Source organism: Bactrocera oleae, chromosome 2 (genome assembly GCF_042242935.1).
Source record: "Bactrocera oleae isolate idBacOlea1 chromosome 2, idBacOlea1, whole genome shotgun sequence".
Lineage (NCBI taxonomy): Eukaryota > Metazoa > Arthropoda > Insecta > Diptera > Tephritidae > Bactrocera > Bactrocera oleae.
The window spans coordinates 44811008-44826030 of NC_091536.1; the positions used below are offsets into that span (position 1 = coordinate 44811008).

The 15023-nt window shown below is 36.2% G+C and overlaps 2 protein-coding genes across 9 annotated transcripts in view; one reads left to right on the forward strand and one right to left on the reverse strand.

Annotated features, from left to right (window-relative positions):
* Cad96Ca (tyrosine kinase receptor Cad96Ca) overlaps positions 1-15023 on the forward strand; it is a 157662-nt gene that overhangs the window by 89172 nt on the left and 53467 nt on the right. For all 8 annotated transcript variants that reach the window (XR_011398017.1, XM_070113077.1, XM_070113076.1 and 5 more), the window contains 4 exons: positions 3562-3824; positions 4011-4877; positions 5048-5318; positions 5842-5930. Coding sequence is in view for 7 of the 8 variants with exons in the window: in XM_070113077.1 (XP_069969178.1) it covers positions 3562-3824; positions 4011-4877; positions 5048-5318; positions 5842-5930 (1490 nt within the window). In the remaining variant the exon portion in view is untranslated. The remainder of the gene's footprint in view (positions 1-3561; positions 3825-4010; positions 4878-5047; positions 5319-5841; positions 5931-15023) is intronic.
* Positions 1-15023, reverse strand: part of LOC118681060 (uncharacterized) — a 449031-nt gene that overhangs the window by 10360 nt on the left and 423648 nt on the right. The window lies entirely within an intron of this gene.

Here is a 15023-nt window from a genome sequence, read left to right on the forward strand (position 1 = left end):
CTGACTATGATGATACACCTCTCCTGTTGAAGGCTTCCTTTTTTCAGGGAAACAATTCCAGCCCTGCTACAATACGTGTTTCTAGCTTCAACCAGGACAAGCCAGTCCTCTGATGCGCACAATTAGAATCCCAGTTCCGCGAAGCCGCGGATCGTTTACTCGACGTGCTGTAAACTTAGGGACATCATATAGTTGCAGCAATGCTTCCAAAAACTCAAGTCTCCAAACATACAGACGTATAGCAACAATGCGCTCACATCACGAAATGTCTTCAGAAGCTTTTGGACACCTATCAAACCACAGATCGGTTTCTCCTGCCTTGTCAACTAGAAACACCAATGCAAACCTGGTTGCAAACAAGCGGGAAACGAAACAGAAAGACGTTAGAGGCGGAAAGCGCCTCTCTTCCATCATCTTACGACCTATTCATCACGGAGCATTTTCTAATAGACATAGGCTCCGAAGTCTCAATTTACCCTCCCAGACAAGCAACAAATATGAAGATGGCGACCGGCTACCAATTTATCGCAAGTAACGGAGCACCCATTAATACTTACGGTGTCGCAAAAATCGTTTTAAACATCTGGCTTATATGGCGTTTCATACTGTTCAATGTCCCCAATCCAATCATTGTCGGCGATTTACTCTCAACTTACGCAATCCATGTTGATCTCAAAAACCAACGACTCATCGACGAAACCACTCGACTTTGCACCTCAGACACAAGCAGAAGCGTGACTATACAGTCGATTAAACTACAACAGCCGGATCAATCATCTTATCATCTTTAGCAATTGTTTGTCGAATACCCTTAGATCACACGTCCCAATAGTGAACCCAAACAAATTTCCACACAACGCAACATCATATAAAGACAACACCTGACGTTCCACTTAGAAGTCGATCTCGTTGATTAATCGCTAAAGCTGAGTTTCAAATGACGATTTATCTGGGTATTGCAAGACCATCATGGTCAGTTCAATGCTTAAAAGATTTCACCGCAACCGGGACATCATGCTATTCAAGCATCGACCTAATTCGTGCTTTGAACCAAACCACGTTTCTTCTCTTCGAGTTCCCATTTATGACCTTCGGACTCCGAAACGCAGCTCGGACCTTTCAATGCTTCATTGATGAGATAATCCGAAATCTAATTTTCGTTTTCGCATGCATCGATGATCTACTGGTCGCATCTGCTAATGAAACAGAGCACAAACAACATTTGCGTATCGTATTTCAGCGCCTTCATCACTATGGCTTAGTCATCAACACAATAAAAACATGCCTAAGCCTCAAAGAAGTCAAACCACTTGCGGAACGCATTATCGACTACCCTCGTCCATCAACAATCACCAAGCTATACTTCATTGGTACAATACATTTTTACCGTAAATTTATTAACCCTAGTAAGATAACGATACGTAGAAATGACGTACTTCTTTTTGTTTATGCTCTCAGACTTTCATTTGTATTCAGAGCAACTTCAAACACGCAGTTTGCCTTGTTTGGTCTTTATGTGTACCTCACAACACTGGAAATTAATGAAATATATGATCTCAGTCAAAAGTCGAATAATTTTAAAATCTTTGACATTCTTATTATCTTTAAAAGAAAATACGTTTTTTTAACGTTATCTTTCAAGGATTAAGAATGCCCCAAATTTACTCGGACAACAAGATTGGCAACCATTCGCTTTCTTTAGTCGCAAATTTGCACCATTTGTTCAAAAACGATCAACCTACGATCGTGAACTCAATGTCATTTTCGAAGCAGTTCAATATTTTAGACACAATTTTGAAGGACGACACATCGTAATCTACACAGATCACAAAACCTTAATGCATACATTCAAACAGAAGTTCCAATGCGCTTCACTATATCAATTTCGACGACTCGACCCAGTATACCAATGACATATGGTACATATCCAGCTCAAGCAATATACCTTATCTTCAGTCGATGCCATTCACACAGGAGTGACATCCGCGAGAACTTTAATGTGCTCAAACCAACGATGCAGAACTTCAACAACTCTCGCAGCTCGAACACACCACTAGAACTGTGCAAAATTAACAGTAATACCACGGAACTTTCCTATATACTGCGACGTAGTAACAGGTACAGCACGTGCGTTCGTTTCACAACATTTAAAACGGTGAATTTTTGGAGACTCTTCATGCTGTCTCGCATCCAGGCCACCGAGCACCAAAACGCCTCGTCATAAAACGATCCGTTTGACCATCAATGAACAAGGATTGCATCACATGGACCAAATTATGCATTCAATGTCAACGCAATAAAATTTCAAGCCATACGATTTCGCCCATCATAGCATTCCAGCCACCTTCGCTTGTCGATCACCGTTACCTCAATATAACGTATTACATTCTAAGCTAGGAACGCCAGTTAGATTTTGGCTATCACGTCGCCCAGACGTGTATTAATAAATCAATATACCACTTATATAATCAAACTGGAAGTTCGAATCTTGGTATTGGTCCGATTTTACCCATTGGCACAAGGGCAAATTGTTATATGGCAAAAAACTCTCTCTAAATTTTAATAATAGGTATATCTATCATATTGAATGATTTTTTCAGTAAAAAGTTGACAATGCTTACTGGGGTGCATATATTTGGTGTCTGAGGGCTTGAAAAGTTGTGATTTGATTTCAATATTTTTTAGGCATGATGGATGGTATACCTAAAAGGTAATATTTTTGCCAAGTTCTATTCCGATAACTTGTTTGATCCTTAATGTATGTAAAGTGAAAGGATCATATATGTATATCTTAAAATTTTATAATGGTTGTAGTAAGTTTTATTTCGATAACTTTTTTGGTTCTTAATGTATGCAAAGTGATATCTATATATTGTATGATCCTTATATATGTATATTTTAAAATTTTGTAATGGTTGTAGAACGGGGCAGGTTCCATAATCTATCCTTAAGTGCTCTCTTAAGTACCATTTTAGTTTTTAAATTTTATGCTTCATATGTATTTATTTAGGTAGTTACTTTTAATAGTTTTCATCATAACTGTTACCTTCTTTTCATAAATTTTCGCAGTATATGAAGAAGGTCTTATTTTCGGCAACATTAAACTCATTATGTACGGGGTCACTCCCACTTTTAAAAATATTTTAAATTACAGATTTCTATGCCTCAATGCCCTGTGTGCCTTAATTTGTGGCTTAGTTATAGCCCTTTATAATTTTTACCTTAACGACATTTTATGGTTGTGCCAATGATCCGATTCCGCTCATATGCAATACCTCCCGTGGGTGCCAGGGAACACGGATACCAAGTTTGAATTTATTTTAAAAAAAAGCGTTACTTTAAATGTGTCGGCAATTCATTCTCTATATTGAAATATCTGTTTAAAGAAATTATTATACATACACTTCTCTATATTGAAATATCTGTTTAAAGAAATTATTATACATACACTTCTCTATATTGAAATATCTGTTTAAAGAAATTATTATACGTTTCATATAGTAACGCAACATACTTAATGTAAGTAAACATTCTAATTTTTATTCCAATACATTATTATAGCAAGTGGTCAACATCTTTCATTGCTTAATACCCCGCCAATACTCTATGTGCCTGAAAGAAATTGGAGGATACCGGAAACCGAGCCTGTTGGCCAAATTATTACTAGAATCCGTGCGGAAGATCCAGAAAACGATGACCTGGTTTTTGGCCTTGAACCACATTTTCTTTCTCATTTCGACAATGATAATGATACGGAAAATTTACCGTTTCGTATAGATTCAGTCAGAGGAATAGTTTACTTGAACGAAAGTCTGGTTGGGCGAGTAAGTTGTTATATACAAGTAGAAACATAAGTGATATAAGTTTTCCATTTTTTTGTATACAAAGTAATTTATGTTTTTCGTAATAGCTTTCTTATTGCACTAATTTTATATTACTTATAGAAGTTAGTTATTACAATATTGCAAGTTCAACTAATAAACTCAGGGAAACGTTTTTTCTTTTTTCAGGGTGGCGAAAACTTTTTTTTATACATTACTGTTTCAGATGGAGACTTAACAGCTAAAAATGAAGTGTTTGTTAACATTCTTGCTAAGGGAAACGATACCTCGTCCAATTTTCGCACACCACCGTCAGTCACAAATGTTGTACAAAATATTTCTCAAATCCTACCACCTTTTGACACCTTACCAGGTGTACAGTCAGTAAGAAATAAATATTCGAAAGAACGACCAACGAATCACTCTCCCTTAAATTTTGGTACCAATCAAGGTTCATTTGCACTGAACCATAAACATCAGTTTTTACGCCCGCTTAATAGCAATAGTAATGAGCAAACATCTATATTAATGTTGTCGTCAGCTACTGGCGATCCTCATACTGCAACAGGTCATCTGAAATTAACGCCAATAAAGCATAGCAATAACGAGCATTTTGTCAACGGAATGGCTAATATACGACATAATTACATCAACAACCAAAACGACTCAGTATTACATTTAAATAAAAACATAACTGCCCCAGCCAATGATGATTCCATAAAGAAATTATATAACAAGATCTCATACGATGAAAGTTTGAGTACTAATTATTCGACAAAAGCAATCGTGCTTCCAATTATATTAACTTCTTCAGGAATATTTTTTGTGGCTGTTGCCATTTTTGGATTTCTATATCGAAAACATTTGTGCGCCATAAGTAAAAAATTGAAAAAAATATCCAAAGAGGAGATGTTTAAGATATCCAATCAAAGCAATCTAAGTAACAACTTAGCTGATGATAGCAGAAATTCAATGGTAATGCAACATTGGAATGGCCCTACTGCTTACAACAATCGTTACGTACCATGGGAAAGAGATCCTCAACATAATGGATTGGTAAGACTGTATTTTACAAACTACGCTCTTACTAATGCCCGTAACGATGAGTATGTTACTAATTTTATGAGGTACAATTTCTTAAGAAATACGAAATTCGCGATACTTTTTGAACAAACATCGTATCTACAATTTATCAGCATTATGTTTTTCTGTGTCCAAAAAAATAGGTTACATCACAACTGTCGTCAAATGCCACCAGCGGAGCTATACACGATGACGATACTAATGTGACAAATAACATTGGTGGATTAACAAATATTACTGATAATGTTATTGGTCATTCGATAAATGCCTCCCACAATTCAGTTGATAGCTCAACCTGTAATAAGAATAGCAAATGTTGTTGGGAGTTCCCGCGGCACCGACTTAAATTCTTCAATATTTTGGGTGAAGGAGCTTTTGGTCAAGTATGGCGTTGTGAAGCAAACGACATTGATGGTAAGTACACAAACTAAATATTCCGATTCTGCAAGTAGATTCGTTTATTTTGCAGTGTGAATGATTTGGTAATAAGCCAAAATGTGATAAAGTATATTTTAATTGGTTTTTCGTTCTGAGTCAGATATTCCATCACAAAAAATTATCCATGTTGCTCTATTTTTTACACCCCTCAATGTTATCTTTGAAGCTATGCTATAAGTGATAAAAAATGTGTTACTGTCAGTCTTATACTAGAACTAAAACATCCCTTATTTGCCTATTGATAATGCCTATGTTCATAGTAGGCAGGACCTTAGAATTAATGTGTGTGCGCATCTAGTGGCTCCCGGGCGATTTCCAGTCCTTCAGCCTGGGCTCAGTAAGGAAAATTATATTCTAAGTATTAAATAGTCAACTATCTCGTAGTTTTGTTCCGGATATAAAGGATTATAAATTTAAGTGATGGAAAGTAATTTTTAAAAAACATATACATATCTAGATACATATCAGTTTATTCTTTTTATTTTTTATGAAATTATAGGCACAGAAGGGGTTACTACTGTGGCTGTGAAAACTTTAAAGGAAAACGCTACTGAAAGTGAAAAGAAAGACCTGATGAGTGAAATTGAAGTAAGTACAAATAGTTCCTTGCTTACATACCAGAGCTAACGGTTCAGAAACCAAGTAAGGAAGGGCTAAGTTTGGGTATAACCGAACATTTTATACTCGTGCAACTTGCAAGGATCAAAGCTGGGAAATTCCGTCAGATGTTGGTTGGTGTTGGAAAAACTTTAATTCATTGTTCGACGAAATCGTGAATGGATTACAATCGCATTTGATATCATATTAACTTATTTTGAAGGTCATACCATAGACTCAGTTTTATTACTATTTCCATTTCATATCCCGTCAACGAAAATTACACTAAAATCATCATCAAATGAAATACATATACATAAGCATGTGACATAAACTCAACCGAAGAGGCTTCTAAATTTAATATACTGAGTTGATGTGAAAAACGTTTATTTTTGACACTGTTCAGGTATACTTGAAAAAATGGTATACAAAAAAAATTAAACTTTATAATTCATTCTCGTGAAAAATCATTTGTTTTGTTTCTGGTCATGGCTTTATTCTTCCTTGAATGAATAATCGAATCAAATCGGCCAATTTGAATTTGTCGTCATATGTGCCCACGTATGCACCTGCGAAAGGATGCCAAAAAAATTAGTATAAAATATGAACTTGAAATTAATCTAAAAATTTTGTAACTCACCAGGTTTAATTACTATCAAAAGTTATTTCCACTTCAAAATTGGAAATTTTATATTCGTTAAAGATATATTTGCAACAGAATTCAGTGTTGCAACACGCAAAGTCCAAACACAATTAAAGTGGACAAATTCGAAATCACAAATTCGCCGTAAATGGTACACAATTATCCGATATCGGTATGGTATTTGCAACTTATACAAAACAGCGATGAAATCTACTTCTGTATACGACTGTGTTAAGTGTGAGGCGCAAGGCAGAAATAATATCGACCAATGAAAACGTTCCACCGCGCTTGCAGTTGTTGTTGTCGCTAAATTTGCACCAACGAATTTTTACCTGAGTTCCCGTTGACCTACATGCCAAAATAACGTTGTGCACTTTTGCACGTCTTCTCCTTTCCAACGGTATAAATGTTATCCATATATGTCAACGGCAACACAGTCAAAAACCAAACACAAACACCTTTGTTAGCGTAATTATGTATAGATAAACATATATATGGAGTAAAGTTAGTGAATGTTTAAAAATCCTGAATATTAGCTCTATGGGGCTAAGGCAAATTTTTGCTAGAGTTTATCCATTTTAGACACAAGGGTACACTGTCTACGATTTCTCAATTTCATTACAATAACTCCCACATTGGCCGATATATGTGGTGTAAAGTCAAACGGAAGTTCGAAAATCTTTATATCAGGTATTTGGGGGCTGAGAGAAGTATTGACACGATTCAACCCAGTTTTGACACAAGGATATTTATTATTAACAAAACAATTTCCCAGAATTTCAATAACACAGATTGACCGATATTTTCGGCAAAATGTCAAAAAAAGCATTGGGGTCCACATATTGGGTATGTGGGGGCTTGAACAGTTATGATCCGTTTTTGACAATTTTTAGACTTGAGGTGGCTTACTTTAAAGGCACTATTTGTGAAGATTTTTATCCGAATATATTCATTGGTGCTTGAGTTGCGTGCAAGAATGTGAAAGAATCATATGGAACTTAAAATTGTGCTATATGGAAAGTGGAAGTGGGGGTGGTTGTAGTCTCATTTTCACAATATAACATAGGATCATAGCTAGGATAAGGTTATGTACTGAATTTGGTTTAAATTGGTAGAATAGGTCTGGAGATATGAAATTCTACCTTAGTGTATCCGGTGCCACGCGCATCGTCTATTTTTGACGCCGGCTCCTATGAAGCTTACCTTATCATCCCAGGTGAAAAATTGTATGACTCTGGCGAATTTAGTTATTGATTTATCACGCTTTTAGTAGTTTTTAACAAAATTATATGGGGAGGGTGTGGGGTCATAATCCGCTTTCATCTATTTTACACCGCCGGTAGGGGTTCTTATAGGAAATATCCTAAGCGAATTTGGTTAGTGTTGATTTATTGGTTTAGGAGAAATGTACATTAAACTTATTAGAGGTCGGGACCACGCCCATTTTTTTTTAAATTTTAGCCCACAGGTGCGATCACCTGTACCAAATTACAGATTTATATCTTATATTGGTGCTTAGTTATGACATTTTATAAGTTTTCGATTAATTGCGTTTCGAAAGCGTGGCACTCAACTCGTCTCGTCATCCTGATCATTAATATCTATGTATATCTAACTCGATTATTTTTAGGTAATACAAGCAACCGTGAGGTGAACATAACATTATACTCTGTAGCAACGTCAACCGGAGAATCGAAATGCACCGGAGCCCAATTGCATTTATATTGAGCGCCAAACCATTAATATATTATATATACAAAATTAGGAGTATTTTCCCGGGCGTACAAAATAATTACTCGGGATAACTGGCTCAGTAATCGGGCTTTATTCGCAGCAAAAAATGTAGATGTTGCTGAAATCAGTTTCAAGATAGAACAATTATTGGCAGACAATCTGATGTATTCCAATGTTTATATAGAAAAGGTTATGAAAGCTTTGATTGCTTGATGACAGAGTTGATTCAATTTTATCATCTTTTAAAGTTGTTTGTCCTATCCTCGACACAGCTTAACAGATTAATTGTAACAAGTAAAGAAGGCTAATTTCGGGTGTAACCGAATATTTTATATTCTTGCAATTTGCAAGGACTAAATCTGCGTAAATACCTTCAAGTGTTGGCAAAGCTACATATTAAACAAGTAAGAAAAGCTAACTTCGGCTGTAACCGAACATTTCATACTCTTGCAACTTGCAAGGATCAAATTTAGTATTTTATTAAGTTATATTTTAGGTCATAGACTTAATTAGTTTTATAACTATATTTTACTTAACATCAGCGAAAATTATATTAAAATCATCCTTAAATGAGGTATATCTGACAAAAACTTAACCGAAGAGGTTAAATTGATCTGCAAAACTTCAACCAGATGATCGCAATTGATGATATTATGAAATTAAGATCAAGGTCTCGACCTACTGCAATCATGTTCAGTGGTTTCTTAGAAAAACTCAAATATATATTAGTATAATATCATTTCACATATTTTTAGCCATAAACTAATATGTATCCACGTATAATAATAATTTAGCTAAGATATCTTACACTGATATATACGGTATAAGGGAGGTTGACACGATTTTATCTATTTGAGGCATTACTACATATTAATAATAGAAACAGTTGCCCTATGAGTTTCATTAGGTATATGGAGACTAATTGAAATATTAACTCCATTTAATAAATTTTTTACACACAGAAATATTATTCTTACGCTAGCAAACAAGTTTGTGTTCCCTCTTTGACTGTGTTTCCGTTGGCATATATGGATAATTTATACCGTTGGAAATGGGAAGACGTGCAGAAGTGCAGAACGTCGAGGTCACACTGAATCTGTTTCAATTATAATTTTAACGCATATTAAATTTTAAGTATTGTTTGTCAAAAAAAAAAAAAAATTAAGTGGAAATAACCTTTGATATCATTCATTTTACTTTGGTGAGTTAGAAATTTTGAAACTATCTAAGAATCTAAATTGGACAGCTTAAACACCGGTCGGTTGTGGTACCTAAAAACTCCTATAAGCGCGATCAAAAAACCCTTACAAGTCGACAAAACGCTTTGTGCCTATAACAAACTTGGTAAGACAGCCAATATCCATTTCGGCTAAGTATTAAGGTCCATCGAAAGTGTGATTGCCGAGACGTTTCAGTCTCAGCCTAGCAAAAGCCGGAAAGTGAAGAAGAAAGTGGCGGGATGTTTCCACCTCATCCTCCTCCATACAACTTTGGCAACTAGCATCGGGTAGTACTCTAAGCCGTACCGCGTGAGCACCCATTAGACAGTATCCAGTGAGAATTATTACCATAGCGGCGAGATGCACTTTGCTCAGGGCGAGACACACACTCCTTGACTTGCTTTGATTGCACGGTTCTCGCGCTCAGAGCTAGTATTGCCGCCCTACTGTCGGAGTAGGTAGTAGTAGCTTCATAAGCCCAGCTTGCCTGAGCCTTAAAGCACACTTCGCAGCAATGCACTTACCGGCAATGTCCCCAGGTGCTATGTTTAAAATAGCATTAAGAGCTAACGTTGGTGTAGTTAGCAGTGTACTGGAGATTCCGATGAGCGCCACTCTTTGGACCCGCTCAAGCTTTTTAGCCAGTGCCGACCTTTCGAGTGCCCTCCACCAGACGAACACACCATAGAACATTATTGGCTTGACTACGGTTTCGTAGAACCAGAGCACCACCTTAGGTGAGAGTCCCCTTTCCCTATAGCCCCTTTGCAGCAATATAAGGCGACCGATGCCTTCTTAATTCTTTCCTCAATGTTTGGCCTCCAGGAAAGTTTTCTATCGAGGATAAGCCCTAGGTATTTCACTTTATCAACAGGTTGAAGACGAGAACCCCCGAAAGAGGGGAGAGGCACATTTGGGATTTTATACCTCCTAGTAAATAAAACCGTTTCGGTTTTACTTGGGTTGACGGCTAGGCCGCTTCTATTCGCCCAGTTAGATACCACGTTTAGATACCCTTCGGTGAACTCGTAGACGGTATTTAGAAATTTTCCCTTGACCATAAGAACCACATCATCAGCATAGCTGTTACTCGACCCTTCCCTGGGGAGTTCCCCTCTTAACTTTTCTGGTTGACTTGGCACCACCCCAATCCGCTACGACAGTTCTGTCGCAAAGAAGGTTCGAGGGCTTTAACGTTATTGAAGGCCCCTTGATGCCGAAAAAGGTGCCCACAGCAAATTCCTTGTGCTTGAGAGCTATCTCCAGCCGTGATACTACATCATGCAAAGATGTGTCGACCGACCTGCCCTTGATATAGGCATGCTGCGCTTGTAACAGTTTACCCCTCGGTATTCCGCTCCTAATATTCAGATCCATAAGTCTCTCCAACGTTCTCAACAGAAACGAGGATAGGCTGATGGGTTTGAAATCTTTTTCACCGACGTGAGAGCTTTTACCGGCCTTCGGAATAAACATAACCTTAACCTGCTCCAGGCCTTCGGGATATGACCCAATCTAACACAAGCGCGTAGATCGGGCCCAGCCAGCATGACATCTTGACCGTACGCTGTAGTTGCTCCGGTATAATACCATCAGGCCCCTGGAACTTTAAGGGTTTGAAAGATTTAATGCCTGTATCATAGGTAATTTTTGGAATAATTGTTTTCGAAGGTCAATTTTATGTAGTTGGTTGAAATTTCTACAACTTTGTTTAGATTTTGTTCAAATATTGTTCCAATTCTTCAATAAAATTCAAATACTATTGACAATGTTAATATATTTTATTTTCTTTTGGTCGAATTTCGACCACTGTTGAACTTAGTTTCAATAATACATCGCACACATTGACCGATATTTTCGGAAGAAAGTCAGCCTTAGGGATCGGCATTTCCGGTATCTTATGGCCCGACCTTGACAATTTTATGACCTGAGATTGCAACCATAACGACAATATTCGTGCAAAATTTTCTCCAGATGTATTAATTGGTGCTTGATTTGTATACAAGAAAGTGAAAATATCAGATGGAATTTAAAATTGTGTTGTGTGACGGGTAGGCGCGGTAGTAGTCCGATTTCGGCCATTTTCGCCCTGTTACATAAGAATGTCAAAATAGTCTTATGTACCAAATTCGGTTGAAATTGGTGAAGTTTCATTGCCATATCTCAATTTTTACTCAAGTTACAGCTTGCACAGACAGACAGACAGTCACTCGGACTTCAACTCGTCTTTTCATCCAGATGATTTATACCTATATAATATATTATATATCCATACCTATCTCGATTAATTTTAGGTGATACAAACCCATTAGGTGAACAAAACTATTATACTCTGTAGCAAGAGTATAAAAAACTATAAAGTGGTTGTTTTCTGGAAAGCAGTTTAGAATGATTTGTTTCAGGGATGTTATAAAGTAGTTTTGCATTAAAAAAAATGTTTAGAATTCAAAAATATTTTAATTCAAAATACATTTTTTTTACAAAAAATGTATATACATAAGAGTTCTAAGCGCCTGATGACATTTCAACGAATAACCTATTTTAATAAGGAAAAATCGGAAGTTCGCAGCGAACGAGCATTGTTTATAAAAACAAACATGAAACGATTTGTACACATTTTTTTTAATAAGACCAAATGCATTTCTGTAGTGATAGAGTTTTAAATTCTGCAAAAATCGCTTTTAAAAATTGGATTGTTATTAGCAAAAATATGTACAAACACAATGTATAGCATCGTTGAATTATATGCGGTTATATCCAATGACATCGCAATAGTGTTAATGTAATTATATATTTTCCATGTGTTTAGAACACAATTATAAAATGTCGAATCCGTAATTGGATTGAAATTATATTTGGTGTTTTATTAACATATACTACAACTCATTGACTCACTAAGTTTAATCGCTATATTTTACTTCGTGACCGTCAACATAAACCACTCAAATGAAATGCATATGATATACTTGTATGTAAACTCAATCAAAGGGACGAATTATATGAATTTTGATTAACATAACTGGTTTAACTTCAAGAGAATATTCGAACATCACTATATTGGGAAAATCGGGCCTAGAAAAAGCTCTAACTGATTGCAATAACTCTTGGCATTACTATAGAATACTCGATAACATTTTTGATAAGGCCACACTATTATCGAGAAAATATTTTTACTGAACTTCATAATGAAATATGTCACACAGTTACTGAGTATCTGGTGCTTGAACCAAACAGCAATATTTAGGTAAGAAATAACTCACCTGAAATTCACTATTTGTGCCAAGCTTTATTCCGATATCTTGTTGGTGCTGGATTTATATACTGCAGAGGGTAGAGCGATATTGCAGCACTTCTTAATTAGGAGCTATAGTCGCGGCATATAAAATTCTTGCCATTTTTTGCATAAAACGATGCTCACGCAAAGTTAGCTGATGAAAAAATTTTAATTTAATTTAATTTAGTGGTTAGTGGACGAAGCGAGCAAATGCCGCGAGAAAAGCCTCCTTCTTAGTCAGTACATAGTTCGAGGTCCACTGCTTTTGTCGTAAAACAGACAAAGACAGCCACATAGCCTTACATTATGGTGGGCGACCTTAGCATGGACGCCTTTATTTGAAAAGGCTCAGCAAAATCGACACCTGTAATTGTGAAAGGCACAGCGAAGTTGCAGCGTTCCGGTGGAAGTGCTGCCATAATCTGCGTTCGCAACTTCTGCTTATTTGGGGGGGGATCAGGTTTTTACTTTCGAAAAAGCGATTTTTTCTCTTATCTTATTGTTTAACATTTCAAGAATATGTCCTTAAAATTTTAGGTCGATAGAAGAAGTTATTGTCTTATTAATCTCGTGGCCTTTAACGCTCCAACCAATAGTTCATAAACTTTAGACGCGTTTTTCTTAAAACTACTTTTTCAAAGTCCGTGTTCACTATCATTTCAAATCTACTTGGCCAATTCTTTTCAAACTATTTTAGTAAAAAAACTTTTTATTACATTAAGGGTGTTTTCCACCCCCAAAATGGCGAAATTTTTAGTGGAAAATAACAGTTTACACTTTTAATAGCCGCCAAAAATTTTTAAATAAAAAAAAAATTATCAGAGAACATAGGGGGAAGATTTGATCATAATTTAACTATTTTTTCTTGGCTTTTTTCGGATAATTTCCTGCCGAGTTATGGTGAACACCGCAAATTGTTTTTATGGCTTATGCTTGAATATTCGTGCATGAAAAAATTACCCTATATTGTTGAAAGTATGCTCAATAATGTACAAAAGGTCCGAATTAAATTACTCAATCCATATTTAAGAAAATTCTTTTTTTTCCCCTACATTTTTGATTTTTTGCTTGTATTAACTAATTGGCGAAAGCCATCCTGCGGGGTCGAAAAGTTTTGCCACAGGAGATAAAATTTGGCGTTTTGTTATGGCGGATATAGCTGATATTGACTCTGTAGTGTATGAAAACTGGTCAGATAACGCATCCCATTGGATCCCCAGAGTTTTTTTGTACTTTCCTTTTTGAATTTAAGGAAATTAGTGTCCAACAAAATTTCTTTTGGTATATTTTTGTTACTAAATTTGGGTGCTTTGCAGTAAAACCTGTGATAAGGATTCGTATGCTTGAGGAAGACTATGACTTCCAGACAGTATATCGTCTACATACGTTTGAGTTTTTAACACTTCTTCGGTTGCCAGAGGAAATTCTGACTTTGTTTATTTTTGCCAATTCGTGGAGTGTTCGAATGGCTAAATACTTGTATCACAGTTCCACCACAGACAGTTGACACCAAAGGTAACTGTTTTTAATTGATAGTCGCGTAGTGGACTATTCGCAGATTTTCGGAAAATAATTCGCAGAAAATCGTGGTCGTCTTTATATACCACTATTTGTCGATAGATTTTCTTAACGTCATTAAATTCCAACGTCATTAAATTCTCCATTAAATTCGTATTTAAATATACGCCAATTTAATACGAGGAGCATAAAATCTGGTTGGAGTGTGGGTCCCGTAAATAAAATATCATTTAGGGAATTTCTTGAGCTAAGGGATCTTGAGGCATTGAAGACCACTATTACTTTTGTTGTTTTTTTATCTGGCTTTACTACTGCGTGATGAGGCAAGTAAAATGAGTAGTAGTTTTCGTTTATGATTTTTTCGCCTGCGCTTACTTCCTCCACGTAATTTGAATGAAGGTATTCTTCTAACATGCCATCGTTTTCTGGCTTAAGCTCTCCTTTTTATACTCTCGCAACCTGTTGCTACAGAGTATAATAGTTTTGTTCACCTAACGGTTGTTTGTATCACCTAAAACTAATCGAGTTAGATATAGGGTTATATATATATAAATGATCAGGATGAAGAGACGAGTTGAAATCCGGGTGACTGTCTGTCCGTCCGTCCGTCCGTGCAAGCTCTAACTTGAGTAAAAATTGAGATATCTTTATGAAACTTGGTAGACATGTTTCTTGGTACCGTGAGACGGTTGGTA